Below are 22,820 nucleotides of genomic sequence, written 5' to 3'. Positions count from 1 at the left end.
GTGAACATAACGGAGCAAGATTTCTACAGAGTGCAGATTTGTTTACGCCTTGGTTTTTGGCTTTCAGATGTCTTTCTCTAAGGGAAAAGGAACTCAATCGGAGGAATTTTCGCCTTGGTGTCCTGAGATGTGCCGAGGATAAGGTCATCAATATTAAGCCTAATACGCAGGTGAAGGTGAAGACTTACTCCGATAGAGAATTACCTTACCATCCCACTTGTGCGATAATCCAGCCAGCCACAGACTGTGTTACCTCAGAAGGTTTGGATATTACTCCTGGATTGATCTCCTACCATTACCAAGGAAATAGGAATGTGGAGGTGGAGCTTGCTAACACTACCAGTAGGTGTTTATCTGTGTCGCCAAAGGCTTTACTGTGTGAGATTACACCAGTTACCATTCTGGATAAGGATGACCAGACAGATGAAGTAGAGGAGATAGAAAAGTTGATGGAGAAGATTGAGATTGATGAAGATTTTCTCTCAGCTACAGAAATTGAGGAGGGGAGACAACTCATCATGTCCTTTAAGGATATCTTCTCCAAGAATGATAAGGATATTGGATTTTCCAATGCAGTTAGGCACAGGATAGACATGCATGATTCAACGCCTATCAAGCAACGACACAGAAGGATACCCCCATCAATGTACGAGGAAGTAAAGAACCATCTCCATACTCTTCTGGACATAGGGATCATCCGTCCGTCACACAGCCCGTGGTCTTCGCCAGTTGTTCTAGCCAAGAAAAAGAACGGAGAACTACGTATGTGTGTTGACTTCAGAGAAATTAACAAGAGGACGATACGTGATTCTTATGCTTTGCCCAGAATTGAGGATATTCTTGAGTGTTTGTCTGGAGCAAGATACTTCACAGTCCTGGATATGAAGTCAGGCTACCATCAGGTTGAGGTTGATGACTGTCATAAGGAACGTACAGCTTTTACAGTTGGGCCCCTTGGTTTTTATGAATATACCAGGATGCCATTTGGCCTGTCGAACGCTCCCGCAACATACCAGCGGTTAATGGAGGAATGCCTAGGGGACCTTCATCTCAACATCTGCCTGATTTACTTGGACGATCTCATTATCTTTTCAAACACTTTTGAGGAACATCTTCGCCGATTGGAAAAGGTACTTCAGAGATTAAGAAAGTGCGGTTTGAAGTTGTCTCCGAAGAAATGTAAGTTTTTCCAAAGGAGAGCAGTGTACCTTGGACATATGATTTCTGAGGAGGGAATTTCACCAGATCCAAGCAAGATCGAGAAGGTACTGAACTGGCCAGAGCCCACTACTCCAGAGGAAGTCCGTGCCTTTTTGGGCTTTGCAGGGTATTATCGGAAGTTCATCAAGGACTTTGCTAAGATTGCTAAACCCTTGAACGAGCTGTTACCTGCTTGTGCCAAGATTGGAGGAAAGAAGAACAAGACAAAGAAGAACTCGGATTCCGACTGGAAATGGGGTCAAGCTGAGATGCAAGCCTTTCAGAAGCTTAAGGACTGTTTGTCAACACCACCAGTACTTGGATATGCTCAGCCAAACCAGCCATTTGAACTCCATACTGATGCATGTGGACAGGGATTAGGAGCCGTCTTATATCAACATCAGGGTGACAGTCTCCGCGCAATCAGCTTCGCAAGTAGAGGACTCTCCAAATCAGAACGGAACTACCCCGCCCACAAATTAGAGTTCCTTGCGCTGAAATGGGCTGTTACTGAGAAATTTAACGATTATCTCTATGGACAACGATTTACGGTTTTCACGGACAACAACCCTTTAACATATGTCTTGACGTCAGCGAAGTTGGATGCAACTGGACACAGATGGGTTTCTGCGTTAGCTGCTTTTGATTTCGACATTCGCTATCGGCCAGGAAAAAGCAATGCTGATGCAGATGCACTTTCCAGGCTTCCGATGACCATGGATTCTGTCCGTGCAGTTAGCCAGTCCATCACTTCTTCGCTGTCTTTTGTGGAAAGTCTTTGTTCACCTGCGCAAGTTGCTGATGCCCTTGAGGATCCTTGCGTTGGTGATTTAGAGAAGATGACATCAAAGGATTGGAGAAGAGTCCAACGACAAGATGTGTTGTTGCGTCCATGGATGCAGTTAGTATCCAAGTACAGGAAACCGAATCGTCGAGATTTTCCTGCGACTAAAGAGAATTCCCAGATGTTCAAGATTGCTGACAGCTTGACGATGCGTCGTGGCGTTCTGTTTAAGGAGGTTAATAGAGATGGTGTATACCACTACCAGCTAGTTTTACCCTCGGCCTACATCAAGAAAGCCTTGAAAGGACTCCATGATGACATAGGACATCCTGGGAGGGACAGGGTATTATCTCTACTACGTGACAGATTCTACTGGCCCAACATGACGAAGGATGTAGAGGAGTGGGTCAACGAGTGTCCACGCTGTATCCGAGCTAAGACTTCGAGGAATGAGCGAGCACCATTGGTTGGGATACACACTTCTCATCCGCTTGAGTTAGTGTGCATGGATTTTCTGTCTCTGGAACCATGTAAAGGAGGATTTGCCAACGTCCTTGTTGTCACAGACCATTTTACAAAGTACGCGCAGGCATTTCCAACTCGAGACCAAACTGCGAAAACAACAGCTGCTACCCTATACAACAATTTCATCATTCACTATGGTATTCCAAGACGCCTACATTCTGATCAAGGCCCAAACTTTGAAAGTGAAGTTATATCGGAACTTTGTGATCTTCTCGGGATGGAGAAATCACATACTACCCCCTACCATCCCATGGGAAATGGAATTACTGAGCGGTTTAATCGTACCCTCATCTCTATGCTTCGCACTCTGAAACCAGAAGAAAAGAAGGATTGGAAGGTATATATCCCATCTTTAGTCCACGCCTACAATTGCACCCGTCATGAGTCTACTAAAGTTTCACCTTTTTATCTCATGTTTGGAAGAGAGCCTCGTCTACCATTGGACATTGTGTTTGGTTTAGGTGGACTTGTTAAAGAAGAACAGACTCTCTCCGACTACACGAAGGACCTTAAGGATCGATTAACCTTCAGTTACGACTTAGCTTCAGAGATGCTATCGAAAGCGAAAAGGCGACAGAAGGCCCATTACGACCTCAAGGTCAGAGGATTGCCTATTAAGGTTGGAGATCGTGTATTGGTGAAGAAGCTAGCTTTTGATGGGAAACACAAGCTGGAAGACCTTTGGGAGGAAGATGCCTGTACAGTGATTAACCAACCTAACCCGAATATTCCTGTGTTCGTAGTGGAACCAGATTCAGCAGAGGGAAGGACAAGAACCTTACACAGAAACAACCTGTTGCCTATAGGATACATTCCACACGAAGAAATGTCCTTGGATAATCTGGATAGCAAGGTTGAGCCTTCCAGGGAAAACACAAACTTAGCCCTCGCAGATATAGAAGACTCTGACAACGAGGATACAAATGTTTTATTGGCACCTTGTACAGCTGGCAGTTCGGAGTCAGATGATGAAGAAGGCGATACGGCAGTACGGGATCCGGATGACGATCCAGGCTCTCCTGTGTCTGCCACTGGTCCGCCTGGTGACGACCAGTTCTCTACTGAGGAGGGAGGACCAGCAGATGATGCCAATAAAGACGTAAAACAAGATGATGTTCCGAAGTCAGACTCAGTAGTGTCATCTACTGGTGAACTTGGGCAGGATACAGTTGTCATCCCAACTGATGATGTCTTGGACCAAGACGAATCTCATACGAACGAGGAACATGTGTCAGAGCGTCCGGTGCCTCTTCCCCGAAGATCTACAAGAATTTCCAGACCGCCACAATGGCAAACTTCGGGTGAATTTGTAATGGGAGGAGCAAAGAGTTCGCAAGTAAATGTTGCTTCGTGGAACCTTAAGGCAAAGCTTTTGGAAAACTTGGCAAAGGAAGGTGTGTTTTCCAGAATTAATCCAGATGCTACCACTGCTTTAATCAGAATCATTTGTGATATATAAGCCTTAAACGTCTTTTCTTATTTTGATATTTATGTTTACCTTTGACAGTTTGTAATTCATTTTATCAGTGATTGCGACATTTTCACTTTATGTTTGTCGTGAATGATATTTGCTTTTAATCTATTTCAGAATTGAATATTTAGTGATGTTAATATGTAGTATGTAAGCTATTCTCTTTGATAAGTATATCAACAAATGTTGACATGGTGTGAATTATCCTTGTATAATTTAGGTGACGAGGGCGTCCCTTTTTCCTTAGCGGGGGGAGGATGTAATAGGGTTAAGTTTTATGTAATTTTGGCCGCTGTTGTCTAGCGTCGCGTCGTTGGGATTTTCGCGCCGTCTGTGATCGTTATAAATGTATGTATATATGTTGCGTCTATATGTCCAGTTTGCCCGTATGACGTAGTGTGTCTATATATGTCCAGTTATTGTCTCGTTTTCGTTCTTTGGACTTTGTCTGTATTTGGCGGGGTTTTTAGTGGACAAAGGGGACATTGACTGCTACGGACGAGTGAAACCTCCGTCCGGCTTACGAACACATTTGTCCCGTAAATTGTAAGTCATATTTTACCTATTTCTTTGAAACATCAATTATTGTATTATATATCTTGTGTAACGTCATTTGTAATGATGTAGAAACTTATTTATCAAAATTCATTATTGTATACGCTTATAATACTGCCGATCTTACCGTCGGTTTGAAATATACAATGACCCGTACTTTGTAATTACTTATATATGCGTTGTTTTAATTACAGTAATCATCTAGATCTACGATCCAATGATATCATTCATTTGCCTACGATCGAGCCCTATGTTACTTTAGGACCCTTAACCCATTGTTGGGGTATGTTTTCACATTACATATTGTTTATAATTACATAATGTTCTATTGAATTATTAAATAACGTGTAACGTACCATAGCTATAGTGTGTCGCTATATTCCTTTTTTATGTTGAACTAAGTATTTGTATTTATATAATATAAGTACAGTAATTATACATGTACATTGTGGAACAATTGAACTCTCTTTTGAGATAATTACAACTGTGATATTATCTGTAATGTATATTACGTGAGATATTTAATGTATTGTAAGGGATCGTATTTATGTGTTTTATGTATGTTATGTTGTAGGGTCTTTAGGGTTTTAACTAATAAATGGATGGAACCGGATATGGTGTTCGCCCTCATTATTCTTGAAATAACAACCAATTTTACATAAAGAACCGACTGTAAAAGACGATAGACCCTTCTGTCGTAAAATACTGTGAACGTCTGTAGATACTGCGAAATTCCCATTGCAATCATGAGCAGCATCGTAAAATAATTGGTACTCCATCTTTACAGAATGTAAAGTTCCCATTTCTGAATATAATACTGTGTCATTACTTATGTGAAAATGTGATCGTCAATCTACATAATACGCCAACCCTGCCATTATAGCACTACGTCCGCTCTGTCACTCTATTCATCCTTTACATTATTGTGACTTTCCTGTAAACGTTGCAACTCTCCCTCTCAAAATACTGCGGCACTCTGTAAAATACCGTGACCCTCCCTCTGTAAAATACAGTGCCCTCCCTCTGTAAAATACAGTGTTCTTCCGGTTTTAATATACTTTAACCTTCCCTCTGTAAAATTCAGTAACCATCTCTGTAAAATACAGTAAACATCTCTGTAAAATACCGTGACCCTCCCTCTGTAAAATACTGTGTCCCTCCCTCCGTAAAATATAGTGCCCCTCCCTCTGTAAAATACAGTGTTCTTCCGGTTTTAATATACTTTAACCTTCCCTCTGTAAAATACAGTAAACATCTCTGTAAAATACCATGACCCTCCATCTGTAAAATACTGTGACCCTCCATCTGTAAAATACTGTGACTCTCCCTCTGTAACATACTATGACCTTTACTCTTCAAAATACTGTGACCCTCCCTCTGTAAATACTGTTTTGTGACCCTCCAGGTGTAAAATACTGTGACCGTCCCTCTGTAAAATACTGTGACCATCCCTCTGTAAAGTACTGTGACCGTCCCTCTGTGAAATAATGTGACCCTCAATCTGTAAAAAACTGTGTCCCTCAATCTGTAAAATACCGTGACCCTCTACTATAAAATACTGTGACCCTCAATCTGTAAAATACTGTGACCCTCAATCTGTAAAATACTGTGAACCTCCATCTGTAAAATACCGTGACCCTCCCTCTATAAAATACTGTGACCATCCCTCTGTAAAATACTGTGACCATCAATCTGTAAAATACCGTGACCCTCCCTCTGTAAAAAACTGTGTCCCTCAATCTGTAAAATACCCTGACCCTCTACTATAAAATACTGTGACCCTCAATCTGTAAAATACTGTGACCATCAATCTGTAAAATACCCTGACCCTCTACTATAAAATACTGTGACCCTCAATCTGTAAAATACTGTGACCATCAATCTGTAAAATACCGTGACCCTCAATCTGTAAAATACTGTGACCATCAATCTGTAAAATACCGTGACCCTCTACTATAAAATACCCTGACCCTCAATCTGTAAAATACCCTGACCCTCTACTATAAAATACTGTGACCCTCAATCTGTAAAATACTGTGACCCTCAATCTGTAAAATACCGTGACCCTCAATTTGTAAAAAACTGTGACCCTCAATCTGTAAAATACCGTGACCCTCAATCTGTAAAATACTGTGACCCTCAATCTGTAAAATACTGTGACCCTCAATCTGTAAAATACTGTGACCCTCAATCTGTAAAATACTGTGTCCCTCCCTCAATCTGTAAAATACTGTGTCCCTCAATCTGTAAAATACTGTGACCCTCAATCTGTAAAATACTGTGACCCTCAATCTGTAAAATACTGTGTCCCTCAATCTGTAAAATACTGTGACCCTCAATCTGTAAAATACTGTGACCCTCAATCTGTAAAATACTGTGACCCTCAATCTGTAAAATACTGTGACCCTCAATCTGTAAAATACTGTGACCCTCAATCTGTAAAATACTGTGTCCCTCAATCTGTAAAATACTGTGACCCTCAATCTGTAAAATACTGTGACCCTCAATCTGTAAAATACTGTGACCCTCAATCTGTAAAATACTGTGACCCTCAATCTGTAAAATACTGTGACCCTCAATCTGTAAAATACTGTGACCCTCAATCTGTAAAATACTGTGACCCTCAATCTGTAAAATACTGTGACCCTCAATCTGTAAAATACTGTGACCCTCAATCTGTAAAATACTGTGACCCTCAATCTGTAAAATACTGTGACCCTCAATCTGTAAAATACTGTGACCCTCAATCTGTAAAATACTGTGACCCTCAATCTGTAAAATACTGTGTCCCTCAATCTGTAAAATACTGTGACCCTCAATCTGTAAAATACTGTGACCCTCAATCTGTAAAATACTGTGTCCCTCAATCTGTAAAATACTGTGACCCTCAATCTGTAAAATACTGTGACCCTCAATCTGTAAAATACTGTGACCCTCAATCTGTAAAATACTGTGACCCTCAATCTGTAAAATACTGTGACCCTCAATCTGTAAAATACTGTGACCCTCAATCTGTAAAATACTGTGACCCTCAATCTGTAAAATACTGTGACCCTCAATCTGTAAAATACTGTGACCCTCAATCTGTAAAATACTGTGACCCTCAATCTGTAAAATACTGTGACCCTCAATCTGTAAAATACTGTGACCCTCAATCTGTAAAATACTGTGACCCTCAATCTGTAAAATACTGTGACCCTCAATCTGTAAAATACTGTGACCCTCAATCTAAAATACTGTAAAATACCCCCTCAATCTGTAAAATACTGTGACCCTCAATCAATACTGTGAAATACCGTGACCCTCAATCTGTAAAATACTGTGACCCTCAATCTGTAAAATACTGTGACCCTCAATCTGTAAAATACTGTGACCCTCAATCTGTAAAATACTGTGTCCCTCAATCTGTAAAATACTGTGACCCTCAATCTGTAAAATACTGTGACCCTCAATCTGTAAAATACTGTGACCCTCAATCTACTGTGACCCTCAATCTGTAAAATACCGTGACCCTCAATCTGTAAAATACTGTGACCCTCAATCTGTAAAATACTGTGACCCTCAATCTGTAAAATACTGTGACCCTCAATCTGTAAAATACTGTGACCCTCAATCTGTAAAATACTGTGACCCTCAATCTGTAAAATACTGTGTCCCTCAATCTGTAAAATACTGTGACCCTCAATCTGTAAAATACTGTGACCCTCAATCTGTAAAATACTGTGACCCTCTGTAAAATACTGTGATAATCTGTAATACTGTGACCCTCCCTCTGTAAAATACTGTGACCCTCAATCTGTAAAATACTGTGACCCTCAATCTGTAAAATACTGTGACCCTCAATCTGTAAAATACTGTGTCCCTCCCTCTGTAAAATACTGTGACCCTCAATCTGTAAAATACTGTGACCCTCAATCTGTAAAATACTGTGACCCACAATCTGTAAAATACTGTGACCCTCTATCTGTAAAACACTGTGACCCTCCATCTGTAAAATACTGTGACCCTCCCTCTGTAAAATACTGTGACCCTCCCTCTGTAAAATACTGTGACCCTTCATCTGTAAAATACTGTGACCCTCAATCTGTAAAATACCGTGACCCTCCCTCTGTAAAATACTGTGACCCTCCATCTGTAAAATACTGTTACCCTCCCTTTGTAAAATACTGTGACCCTCTATCTGTAAAATACTGTGACCCACAATCTGTAAAATACTGTGACCCTCCATTTTTAAAATACTGTGACCCTCAATCTGTAAAATACCGTGACCCTCCCTCTGTAAAATACTGTGACCCTCAATCTGTAAAATACTGTGACCCTCAATCTGTAAAATACTGTGACCCTCAATCTGTAAAATACTGTGACTATCAATCTGTAAAATACCGTGACTATCAATCTGTAAAATACTGTGACCCTCAATCTAAAATACTGTAAAATAAAATACTGTGACTATCAATCTGTAAAATACTGTGACCCTCAATCTGTAAAATACTGTGACCCTCAATCTGTAAAATACCCTGACCCTCTACTATAAAATACTGTGACCCTCAATCTGTAAAATACTGTGACCCTCAATCTGTAAAATACTGTGACCCTCAATCTATAAAATACTGTGACCCTCAATCTGTAAAATACTGTGACCCTCAATCTGTAAAATACTGTGACCCTCCCTCTGTAAAATACTGTGACCCTCCCTCTGTAAAATACTGTGACCCTCAATCTGTAAAATACCGTGACCCTCAATCTGTAAAATACTGTGAACCTCCATCTGTAAAATACTGTGACCTTCCAGGTGTAAAATACTGTGACCCTCTATCTGTAAAATACTGTGACCCTCAATCTGTAAAATACTGTGACCCACAATCTGTAAAATACTGTGACCCTCCATCTGTAAAATACTGTGACCCTCCATCTGTAAAATACTGTGACCCTCCATCTGTAAAATACTGTGACCCTCCCTCTGTAAAATACTTTGACCCTCCCTCTGTAAAACACTGTGACCCTCCATCTGTAAAATACTGTGACCCTCCCTCTGTAAAATACTGTGACCCTCCCTCTGTAAAAATATTGTGACCCTCCCTCTGTAAAATACTGTGTCCCTCCCTCTGTAAAATATAGTGCCCCTCCCTCTGTAAAATACTGTGTCCCTCCCTCTGTAAAATATAGTGACCCTCCCTCTGTAAAATACTGTGACCCTCCCTCTGTAAAATACTGTGACCCTCCCTCTGTAAAATACTGTGACCCTCCCTCTGTAAAATACCGTGACCCTCCATCTGTAAAATACTGTGACCCTCCCTCTGTAAAATACTGTGACCCTCCCTCTGTAAAATACAGTGACCCTCCCTCTGTAAAATACTGTGACCCTCCCACTGTAAAATACTGTGACCCTCCCTCTGTAAAATACTTGTGACCCTCCATCTGTAAAATACCGTGGCCTCCATCTGTAAAATACTGTGACCCTTCCTCAGTGAAATACTGTGACCCTCCATCTGTAAAATACTGTGACCCTCCCTCTGTAAAATACTGTGACCTTCCAGATGTAAAATACTGTGACCCTCCATCTGTAAAATACTGTGACACTCAATCTGTAAAATACCGTGACCCTCCCTCTGTAAAATACCGTGACCCTCCATCTGTAAGATACTGTGACCCTCCCTCTGTAAAATACCGTGACCCTCCATCTGTAAAATACTGTGACCCTCCATCTGTAAAATACTGTGACCCTCCCTCTGTAAAATAACGTGACCCTCCCTCTGTAAAATACCGTGACCCTCCATCTGTAAAATACTGTGACCCTCCCTCTGTAAAATACTGTGACCCTCCCTCTGTAAAATACTGTGACCCTCCCTCTGTAAAATAACGTGACCCTCCCTCTGTAAAATACCGTGACCCTCCATCTGTAAAATACTGTGACCCTCCCTCTGTAAAATACCGTGACCCTCCATCTGTAAAATAACGTGACCCTCCCTCTGTAAAATAACGTGACCCTCCCTCTGTAAAATACCGTGACCCTCCATCTGTAAAATACTGTGACCTTCATTTGTAAAATACTGTGACCCTCCCTCTGTAAAATACCGTGACCCTCCCTCTGTAAAATACTGTGACCCTCCCTCTGTAAAATACTGTGACCCTCCCTCCCTCCCTCCCTCTGTAAAATACTGTGACCCTCCCTCTGTAAAATACTGTGACCCTCCCTCTGTAAAATACTGTGACCCTCCCTCTGTAAAATACTGTGACCCTCCCTCTGTAAAATACTGTGACCCTCCCTCTGTAAAATACTGTGACCCTCCCTCTGTAAAATACTGTGACCCTCCCTCTGTAAAATAACGTGACCCTCCCTCTGTAAAATACTGTGACCCTCCCTCTGTGAAATACTGTGACCCTCATTCTGTAAAATACTGTGACCCTCCCTCTGTAAAATACTGTGACCCTCCCTCTGTAAAATACTATGTCCCTCGCTCTGTAAAATACTGTGACCCTCCCTCTGTAAAATACTGTGACTCTCCATCTGTAAAATACTGTGACCCTTCCTCTGTGAAATACTGTGACCCTCAATCTGTAAAATACTGTGACCCTCCCTCTGTAAAATACTGTAAAATACTGTGACTCTCCCTCTGTAAAATACTGTGACCCTTCCCTCTGTAAAATACTGTGACCCTCCATCTGTAAAATACTGTGACCCTCCCTCTGTAAAATACTATGTCCCCCACTCTGTAAAATACCGTGGCCCCCATCTGTAAAATACTGTGACCCTTCCTCTGTGAAATACTGTGACCCTCATTCTGTAAAATACTGTGACCCTCCCTCTGTAAAATACTGTGACCCTCCCTCTGTAAAATACTATGTCCCTCGCTCTGTAAAATACTGTGACCCTCCCTCTGTAAAATACTGTGACCCTCCCTCTGTAAAATAACGTGACCCTCCCTCTGTAAAATACCGTGACCCTCCATCTGTAAAATACTGTGACCCTCCCTCTGTAAAATACCGTGACCCTCCATCTGTAAAATACTGTGACCCTCCATCTGTAAAATACTGTAAAATACTGTGACCCTCCATCTGTAAAATACTGTGACCCTCCCTCTGTAAAATACTGTGACCCTCCCTCTGTAAAATACTGTGACCCTCCATCTGTAAAATACTGTGACCCTCCCTCTGTAAAATACTGTGACCCTCCCTCTGTAAAATACCGTGACCCTCCATCTGTAAAATACTGTGACCCTCCATCTGTAAAATACTGTGACCCTCCCTCTGTAAAATACTGTGACCTTCCAGGTGTAAAATACTGTGACCCTCCCTCTGTAAAATACTGTGACCCTCCCTCTGTAAAATACTGTGACCCTCCCTCTGTAAAATACTGTGACCCTCCCTCTGTAAAATACTGTGACCTTCCAGGTGTAAAATACTGTGACCCTCCATCTGTAAAATACTGTGACCTACACTCTGTAAAACACTGTGACCCTCCCTCTGTAAAATACTGTGACCCTCCCTCTGTAAAATACTGTGACCCTTCATCTGTAAAATACTATGTCCCTCGCTCTGTAAAATACTGTGTCCCTCCCTCTGTAAAATACTGTGACTCTCCATCTGTAAAATACTGTGACCCTCCCTCTGTAAAATACTGTGACCCTCCCTCTGTAAAATACTATGTCCCTCCCTCTGTAAAATACTGTGACCCTCCCTCTGTAAAATACTGTGACCCTCCCTCTGTAAAATACTGTGACCCTCCCTCTGTAAAATACTGTGACCCTCCCTCTGTAAAATACTGTGACCCTCCCTCTGTAAAATACCGTGACCCTCCCTCTGTAAAATACCGTGACCCTCCATCTGTAAAATAACGTGACCCTCCCTCTGTAAAATAACGTGACCCTCCCTCTGTAAAATACTGTGACCCTCCCTCTGTAAAATACCGTGACCCTCCCTCTGTAAAATACCGTGACCCTCCCTCTGTAAAATACCGTGACCCTCCATCTGTAAAATACTGTGACCCTCCCTCTGTAAAATACTGTGACCCTCAATCTGTAAAATACCGTGACCCTCCCTCTGTAAAATACCGTGACCCTCCATCTGTAAAATACTGTGACCCTCCATCTGTAAAATACTGTGACCCTCCATCTGTAAAATACTGTGACCCTCCCTCTGTAAAATACTGTGACCCTCCCTCTGTAAAATACTGTGACCCTCCCTCTGTAAAATACCGTGACCCTCCCTCTGTAAAATACTGTGAACCTCAATCAATATAATACTGTGACACTCCATAGGAAAAATACTGTGACCCTCCCTCTGTAAAATACTGTGACCCTCCCTCTGTAAAATACTGTGACCCTCCCTCTGTAAAATACTGTGACCCTCCCTCTGTAAAATACTATGTCACTCGCTCTGTAAAATACTGTGACCCTCCCTCTGTAAAATACTGTGACCCTCCCCTCTGTAAAATACTGTGACCCTCCCTCTGTAAAATCCGGTGACCCTCCCTCTGTAAAATACTGTGACCCTCCCTCTGTAAAATACTGTGACCCTCCCTCTGTAAAATACTGTGACCCTCCCTCTGTAAAATACTGTGACCCTCCCTCTGTAAAATACCCTCCATGACCCTCCCTCTGTAAAATACTGTGACCATCAATTCGTAAAATACCGTGACCATCAATCTGTAAAATACCGTGACCCTCCCTCTGTAAAATACTGTGACCATCCCTCTGTAAAAATATTGTGACCCTCCCTCTGTAAAATACTGTGTCCCTCCCTCTGTAAAATACTGTGACCTTCCAGGTGTAAAATACTGTGACCCTCCCTCTGGAAAATACTGTGACCCTCCATCTGTAAAATACTGTGACCCTCCCTCTGTAAAATACTGTGACCTTCCAGGTGTAAAATACTGTGACCCTCCCTCTGTAAAATACTGTGACCCTCCCTCTGTAAAATACTGTGACCCTCCCTCTGTAAAATACCGTGACCCTCCATCTGTAAAATACTGTGACCCTCCCTCTGTAAAATACCGTGACCCTCCATCTGTAAAATATTGTGACCTTCCCTTTGTAAAATACTGTGTCCCTCCCTCTGTAAAATACTGTGACCCTCCCTCTGTAAAATACCGTGACCCTCCCTCTGTAAAATACTGTGAACCTTAGTCTGTAAAATACCGTGACCTTCCCTCTGTAAAATACGGTACTGTGACCCTCCCTCTGTAAAATACCGTGACCCTCCCTCTGTAAAATACTGTGACCCTTAGTCTGTAAAATACCGTGACCTTCCCTCTGTAAAATACGGTACTGTGACCCTCCCTCTGTAAAATACTGTGACCCTCCCTCTGTAAAATACCGTGACCCTCCATCTGTAAAATATTGTGACCTTCCCTTTGTAAAATACTGTGTCCCTCCCTCTGTAAAATACTGTGACCCTCCCTCTGTAAAATACCGTGACCCTCCCTCTGTAAACCTCTCTCTGTTTAATACCGTGACCTTCCCTCTGTAAAATACTGTACTGTGACCCTCCCTCTGTAAAATACTGTGACCCTCCCTCTGTAAAATAACGTGACCCTCCCTCTGTAAAATACCGTGACCCTCCGTCTGTAAAATACTGTGACCCTCCCTCTGTAAAATACCGTGACCCTCCCTCTGTAAAATATTGTGACCTTCCCTTTGTAAAATACTGTGTCCCTCCCTCTGTAAAATACTGTGACCCTCCCTCTGTAAAATACCGTGACCCTCCCTCTGTAAAATACTGTGACCCTTAGTCTGTAAAATACTGTGACCCTTAGTCTGTAAAATACTGTGACCCTTAGTCTGTAAAATACCGTGACCTTCACTCTGTAAAATACTGTACTGTGACCCTCCAGGTGTAAAATACTGTGACCCTCAATCTGTAAAATACTGTGACCCTTAGTCTGTAAAATACCGTAACTTTCCCTCTGTAAAATACTGTACTGTGACCCTCCAGGTGTAAAATACTGTGACCCTCAATCTGTAAAAATACTGTGAACCTCCATCTGTAAAATACCGTGACCCTCCCTCTGTAAAATACTGTGTCCCTCAATCTGTAAAATACTGTGACCCTTAGTCTGTAAAATACCGTGACCTTCACTCTGTAAAATACTGTACTGTGACCCTCCAGGTGTAAAATACTGTGACCCTCAATCTGTAAAATACTGTGATCCTTAGTCTGTAAAATACCGTAACCTTCCCTCTGTAAAATACTGTACTGTGACCCTCCAGGTGTAAAATACTGTGACCCTCAATCTGTAAAAATACTGTGAACCTCCATCTGTAAAATACCGTGACCCTCCCTCTGTAAAATACTGTGACCCTCCCTCTGTAAAATATTGTGACCTTCCCTTTGTAAAATACCGTGACCCTCCCTCTGTAAAATACTGTGACCCTCCATCTGTAAAATACTGTGAACCTCCATCTGTAAAATACTGTGAACCTCCCTCTGTAAAATATTGTGACCCTCCCTCTGTAAAATACTGTGACCCTCCATCTGTAAAATACTGTGACCCTCCATCTGTAAAATACTAAAATATTCCCACCTGGAAAATACTGTGACTTTGCTTGATTGTTATATAAAACCATTCTCCCATAAAAACTCTTGCATTGGTGCTACATGATACTGTATTTCTCCTGTAAAGTACTTTCATCCCTCAGTTATAACTGAAATTCCATCTCAGGTCAAATTTGTTTTCACGTAATGCACAACACTTGTGTTTTTATTCTGATGCAAATTTTTGTTTTCCAGCGTCCCTTGTATGTTGTTCGGAAACTTTTGCAGTTGTCTTTGATAAAGAAGACGCTTTATCCTTCCGAAACACGTGGTCTTTTTCTCCTTCTGTTAACATTTCTTTTGTTCATTTTTTGTTAACTTTGAATGTTGTATCTACTTGGACATAAGCAGCGTGTTAAGAAAACTGGGATGTTACTTGTTTGAAAATGAAAACATCGTCTTTACACCTATTTGCAGTTCAGTAGTATTATATCATTTTGACGAAGATGTAAGTTCATATCCAAATAAGCGGATGACCCAGAATCAGAGGTGTCCTTGATTTAAAATGCTTTAAGTTTACCTAAGTCAACACATCGTTAATTACCTAAATGAATACACAAACAAGTCAACAAAAGTAAACTGTTTATTCCTGAATAAATACAAAAGTAGCTTGTCGGAAGATCCTGCCGTAAAACCGAACCAAGGTGTTGTCAACTTAAGAGTTTTCAACGTTATAGATCAGTGGAATGTAAGTGAGGAAGGAAGTGATGAAAGTGGACGCTTGAAACTTGTACCGGAAACTCTTAAAATCAAGAAAATACCGAAAATGTTGGAAATACGTAAAAAAATGGACAATATATTAAATATGTGACACCGACATCAGAATGACATAAAATAACTAAATGTAAATTTCCAACATGAAATAGTGTAAACAAATGTCAGAAACGAATACCAGTCTATTGTAATCCAGTTATAAATCACGTGACAGCAACACGGACACTCTTTGGTGACAGAATTTGTAGAGGAAGTTTTTTTTTCATCTGATTGAAGAAGCCTTTACTTCAGTACAATTCCTGGTTGGTAATCATTGAGTTTATTTATGTAGTTTTCCTTCTAGTGTTCGAAAGTCTTTCTACCAACAACAGCAGAACAGAAAGTATTTGATAGAATGTGCAATTAAGAATTCAGTTTGTTATTACGTTATTACGAAAGTTTATATTAAGCGTACCGAGACAATTGCATCAGTAGTATTCCATATGAATTACATAATAAAACGAAGGGAAGTAACTCTGGAAGATTAGATATATGAATAAGATTTATCTGTCTATTAACATACCATTTTTCTCGTTGTTTCATATATTTACGTGAACATTTTTTTTTTTTTTTATTTTTTTTCCCTACAATCTCCTTAATATAATATAAATACGTTTTGATACCCTCATAACACAGTTTATCAACAATGAAGTTTTCTGGGAAACTGTTATGCCATGGTTCACCGTTTTCAATATACTTTCTGACTTCTGAAAACTCCAATCGATGTCTCACCTATCATTCATTTATACAAATCGAAAAGTAAAACTTGAATTTTTCATTTTCTCCGTGTAAACTTCATCAAAGTAATCACTTTGGGCAACTGTAAAATGGTTTTTCCAATCTCCGATTTCACCTGTAACCATGAAAATCTATACTTATTATGTGTGAAGAAATTCAACTGATACGTGGGGACAAAGCATTGTGAAATATCATTCCACTGTCTCTGTCGTATTTAAAACATTATAAACATTGTTTGGCATACAATTAAACTCAAACACATAATCATTTTCTCGCCGTAGAAAAATAACACATGTACTGGGACTGGCCTTGTATAAACCTATTACATGGATATTACAACTTTACAAATGAAAATTATTTTGATAGGCTAAAGGCAGGTCCTTATAGGAACGCGGACTGAAACAAATATTACCGGTATAGACAGGACTTTAATATCTTCATTTATGTCCGCGGACTTGTATGAATTTTTCTGGTACTTAGACTGAAAGTAGTCCTCTACATCATACCTCGGACAGAGAAAAATTTCCCGCTTAAATTATTACTTTTAAAGTTAAAAGATTGTACGAAGGTCACACAATTCAGAGTTAGATACAGGAAAGCCAAACAAACTACAGCATAAGTCTTTCCAGAACTCGTCAGTGAAGCTAAGAGCCTAAATTTTGAAAACTAAAGAGACGCCTAAGGAAAAGGATCGAAAGAAAAGTAAAAACAAGGGATGGGGTGGGGGGTAGGAGGCAGTAGTGCAGTTCTCTAATATTTACCTTTCCTATAGATTGGAAGCCTTTTGTCTTTCATGACAGCTTTCCATTGTTCGGATGGTGTAAATTCTTTTGTAGCCTCATCTGCCATATTTCGGAATGTACATTTATCAGTCACCGCCTCCAGGAACTCCGTTTCGGAAGAAACCCCAAGAAATAATGCAAGCTTTTGTACATACGATCTCAGGTCCTGAAAGAATTAAACAAGAGACACACAAGACAATAATATCTTCAGTTGTGCCCGACCACATGGATTTTCCCCGGGTCCTCCGGTTCCTTCAACAGTAAGATCCCTCGCGCGCTTTTTTAACCGGGCCAACAAAAGTGATTACTATAAGCTTATTTCGCAATTGTTGTAAAATAAAGTTTATTTATTTATTTATTTATTTATTTATTTATCACCCTGGCCTTAGTCTCCAATATATATGAATATGTGGCGTCATTTTATTATCTTCCTCTGACATTAGATTCCATAACACGATAGAGGTGTATTCCTAGACTTATACGTCAATCACGTGATAAATCACCATCAAAGATTACCATCATGTTATCATTGTTAATTGAATGAGGACATATACATAAAGGACAGTAAACTTTACACGATCATACTAGTAAATAAGAAAATTAGAACAAAGATTTCAAAAGAGGAATTGATTTCTACTTCATACTTGATCAAAGATTTACAAAAGAAACAAATGGACTGCACCATTTAATACAAATTTATAATTATAGATACTGCTGTGTCAATTATTCTGTTAAAATCGTTCATATTTTTTGTCTTTCTCATACTAAGTTTAGAAACCTATGAAACTACTGTGAAAAATTCAGTGAGAATCACGTTATCGAAAAATTAACATATATTAACGCGCATTTGACTTATCAGAATATTTCTGCTGTCAGCGCGTTGATCGTCTGTGTGCTTATATCTAACCTGATTTTCGATTTCTTGATTGACCTGAAGATCGATAAAACTGACCTGTTTCATGTCCTCGTAGATGAGATACTGTATGTTGTTTCCCTTGTGTTCTCGTCTCACTTTATCCCAACTCTGTATGTGATCAAACCAGGAACCGTAGAAAACTGGATTAATAAAAAAGTACATACACCGTCAAAAACTCCTAAAGTAAAAACTATCAAAGTATGATGTGAAACTGAATTTATTATTTATGAGACTTCAAGTTCTGAATGAATCATATTTTCTATTTTACATATTTTTTATTATTGTGTTTACTCAAAACAGGGACTATAGAAAACAACCTGAAATTAATTCTTTTATAACAAATTGATTTTGATACGATCATCAAAAATATCCAAATATGAGGTCCATGAATCCTGAATCCATTAATCATCCATTATCAATATATATAATGCCCTCTTCAAGTATTTCTTACTGCCTCGATGTAATGCAGACGCACAAGACTGATTTTATTGATGAAATGAATATCCCAATCACATTTTTAAGTTCTAATATTTTCCATGATAGCTTTCTTATGGTTTATTTTTTGTGCAAAGTTTTTTTTATTTTTTTTTGTTTTTTTATTCTTTTTTTATTTTATTTATTTTTTTTTTTTTATTATTTTATTTATTTTTTTTTTACATTTTTTACATTTTGTTTTATGTATCAAATATTATTTCATGATATTCGATAAAGCACAGCAATAACTACATAATGTAGAACATTCGTATTTGCAAGAAAAAAAATAACGAGAACGTGTTTAACGCAAGATGAAGTATCCTTATAGAACAATTCTATAAATCAAACGGTTCTCTATCAATCTCAACCTGAAGTAGGAAGAACGAAAATCAAATGATTTCACAAAAGTCACACAAGTAGATGGTACTTTTCTATACATGTTAGATTCAGTGTAGTCGAGCTGTATCACACAGCTGTTTCGTCTTTCTATGACTCGTTAATCATACTAAATTTAAAAAAAAAACTCAAAGGCGCCACTAGAAATCAAAATGAGTAGAAACCATCAAAAAATTAAAAAAAAAAAACGATGATTGAACTGATATCAATACTGGATTATTTCAAAAAAATGCGCTGTACATGTATATAAACGATCCTTTATTCGAATGAATTCAAACGTGGCACCTTTACAGAGGTGTGCTCAGACACTTACTTCTACCGTCCATGAAAAATTCAAAAAAACTCTCCCATGTCGTGTTGTAATTTTTTTTCATTTCTTCGTGATCCATTTTCCTTGCGAATAGTTCTAATGATGTGAAGACGTCCTTCGGGTTCCGAAATACTGTCACAATCTTGCCTTTTCCCTCTTTGACTTGTTTCGGTAAAAGGTCAAAGGTCATATGAGTCGCGAATACTCTAGGGGACGGAAGATTATCGAGTGTCTCCATGTCAGTATAATCTAAAAACGTTAGTGATCCAGGGTAAGTTGTCTCCTCTTTACGAAGCATGTTGACTATTGTGTAGGTCCAGTGGGTTCCTAGGGGAATAAAGCATTTTATTTACATCCAACACACTGAAGTTAAAAGTATAGATGTTGCTTAATATGTGTGGGTTGGTGTGTAATGTGAATAACGTCGATTGACTATTGTTAGTATTTGTGTATTGTAATATGCATTTTGTTTAAAAAAAAAAAAAAAAAAAGCAAGACAAAGGTTAGATAAAACACGGCAAGAAAATACCAAAGAAAGAATAAGTATATTCTCCTACTTAGACTACACCCACCATGTAAATCTTGATTATCATTTATTATTACGTTCTCAAATGAGAACAAGGTATACAACAACGGAACCATCAAACAAACTTACGAGTATCAAGCACGTCAAGCTTCCATATCACACAAAGAAATAAAATGCTTGTGTATGAGGTCACTATGACAACCGCAAAACTTCGCCACGATTTACATTAACACGAATAGTTTGAAACTTTGTGTTACAAGTTTGTCCATCAGCTGACGACTTCTTGCAGGAAATCGTGATAACGGGAACATGCCCTGGAATATTGAAGCAACTACGACATGTAAATGCCGTAGGTTGAGGAGGAAATGCTACCAAGAAAGGGAAAATTCACAATATGGAAATTAGAATTATCACGAATATCATACAGCTTATTGAAAAGCTCTCCGTGGTAGTTTCGTTGTAGGAAAAGATCGGGAAATCAACCAATGTAGAAACGACTTGTGTCCTTGATTTTCAATGCTGGTGAGTATATTAGTTAATTAAAGACAAGACGTTATCGATATAACTGAAAGTGAAATGAAACTACTTTGCAAGGTCTTCGTGACACGATTTGGTAATTTCATCCTTGTAAGAAAACAAAAACAAATCACACAGCACAATTAATACTAAATGTATGTTAATAGTCTGTTGGGATATCTTACCACCAAATTAATCAATTAGTTTTATTATTTTGTCATCGGTTCATTTCGTCTTTAATTTGGACGTATTTTTCTTAAAATATGCTTCAGTATAGTTCACAACCATATATCTGTATCGTCGTTCACCTTTCTTGGTGAAGAAAGCTATCATTACACAAGAATGAAAGCGTTCTTTCAGTTTAGAATGGGATATTGTACAGAGTGAAAAAAATAAAATGCTCTTATGGAAGAAATTCTAAAATAGAAGAGGGCGTGGAAGAATTGTTAAAAGTTCTTTAAAATACACGCATCTTTAATTCCACTTTTTGTGTATACAATATCACTGTTACTCAGATTTGATAGTGTTAATAATGGTAGTTAGTAGTTTGAACAAAGTTTTGGTTGAACAGCCAGACGAGCCATCAATAAAACGTTGTCTATGTGAAGTTCAGGAATCCAGTGTAAACGGGCGAGGTCCGTATCCTTATCATTAATCATTATCAATCTAAATTATTTTAATACCGGAGTATGATTAGCCAATATTTCTTCTTTGGAAAATTTGCAGTTTCTTTCGGTAGGCATGTAAATCTTGAAGTGTGGAATTAACATCAGGATTGAGGAACGCTGCCCTGTGGCGCTAGTAATTAGTCTGGAGAAAACAATATTGCCTTTTATCAAATGGTCATCTTATATCCCTGTTAATAATGGTTTTAATTTAAAACTATAAGAGTCATTCGAGGTAGGTTCTTCTATTTCATTCAAACTTCTCTGGAATGTGATTTCAAGGTCATCTCCAAGGTCATCAAAGAAGACACTCTCACCAACACAGAATGAGATCAGCATCACATCTCAGGTGGACTAACAGAAAGAGGACCACTATCTTATGACCACCATATCAGATAAAGAAACCATATCGGGTTATGTCCTACAGCCTACCAATACTGCGCTCTAGCTCACTGAACTATCGCGCTGACAATCCCCCCCCCCCCCCCTCATCCCCCATCCAATGAAAAGTACCTTTCGTTTAGTATAAAGATGTTAGAAACTGCATCATACAGTGGTTTCTTCCTTTACGTACTCGTTAGTGATGACAGGGGCCTCAATAAAAAACGGTAAAAACATTAATACAAAGCATCCATTCATTCTCCAATCCATCTGCAAGAATGTACTAGCACACATTTCATTTACATACGTACAGGTACATACATACGTATAGACAGACTGCCTGACAGAAAGACAGACGGCGTGGCAGAAAGACAGACATTCAGACGGACAGACATATGTTCATTCATTTAGAATTGATCATCTATGGATAAATCAATGTTTTTACATTTACCAATTAGGAATTATCTCTTTTTTTTCAGAGAAAATTAAAGTTGTCAATTCAGTTTACATAACAGATACGCTGGTTAAAATCAACATTAGAGGGCACTAATGTGGACATTTGATAAGACAGGTTTGGTGTTATCGCAGGTAAAAAAAAATTCAATCAATACACGTGGATTTTAAAATATTTGGTATGTGCCCGGACTGCAGAAAGACATGCACTTTAAACACTGTTGTAAAATATTACAATTGTTTTCGAATACTTCAACATGGCTTCGCAAAATGGTGTTCGGCCCATGTGTGCTAAAACGCATATTTTCTCCTTGAAATAATAGCATGTTCCAGGATGAAGTTTATAATAATTGATATGCATATTCGACGCAGCAAATAGACAAATATACAAACCTGACTTTGGGTATGATACGACGAACGTATCATCGTCTCTTACATTCATAGCTTCTATTGCAGCAAGGTGATCCTTGACATTTCCGATGAAATGATTAACATAGTACCTGCCATCATACTTCTTCATTTTCATAAAATGTCCTTTGTCGTCACGTACCTCCACCAGCTCTGCCATCTTGATATCTGCAGACTGTGGCAAACATATACTGATTAGGTGTAAGCCTCGTTTTAACCATAGTTTGTTTTGTATGATAACGAACGTTGACGCTGAACAGCTTAAAGTATACCGAAATGACCCTAGATATTTCAGGTCCATAGAGGATTGTACAGAAGACACAGTAACGAATTGTATTACAAATTTAGCGCAAGATATAGTAGAGCCAATGAATGAATCAAACTGCATCTTTCATCCCAAGAGTCGTCAATATTGTTAAGGACATACAATTTGA

General features: G+C 39.2%; 1 protein-coding gene across 1 annotated transcript; it reads right to left on the bottom strand.

The window, feature by feature from the left end:
• Positions 1 to 16,564: 16,564 nt before the first annotated feature.
• Positions 16,565 to 22,546, bottom strand: LOC132563247 (amine sulfotransferase-like). Its single transcript, XM_060228001.1, has 5 exons — positions 22,372 to 22,546; positions 19,441 to 19,764; positions 18,294 to 18,397; positions 17,321 to 17,507; positions 16,565 to 16,674 (listed from the first exon to the last, which is right to left on the bottom strand). Exons 1-5 carry the CDS (start codon positions 22,544 to 22,546, stop codon positions 16,565 to 16,567), a joined length of 900 nt encoding a protein of 299 aa, XP_060083984.1.
• Between the last annotated feature and the right edge of the window lie 274 nt (positions 22,547 to 22,820).

Source organism: Ylistrum balloti, unplaced genomic scaffold (genome assembly GCF_031769215.1).
Source record: "Ylistrum balloti isolate Yb309-2 unplaced genomic scaffold, AGI_CSIRO_Ybal_v1 Utg371648, whole genome shotgun sequence".
Taxonomy (NCBI): domain Eukaryota; kingdom Metazoa; phylum Mollusca; class Bivalvia; order Pectinida; family Pectinidae; genus Ylistrum; species Ylistrum balloti.
This window is presented reverse-complemented; position numbering and strand designations above follow the sequence as displayed.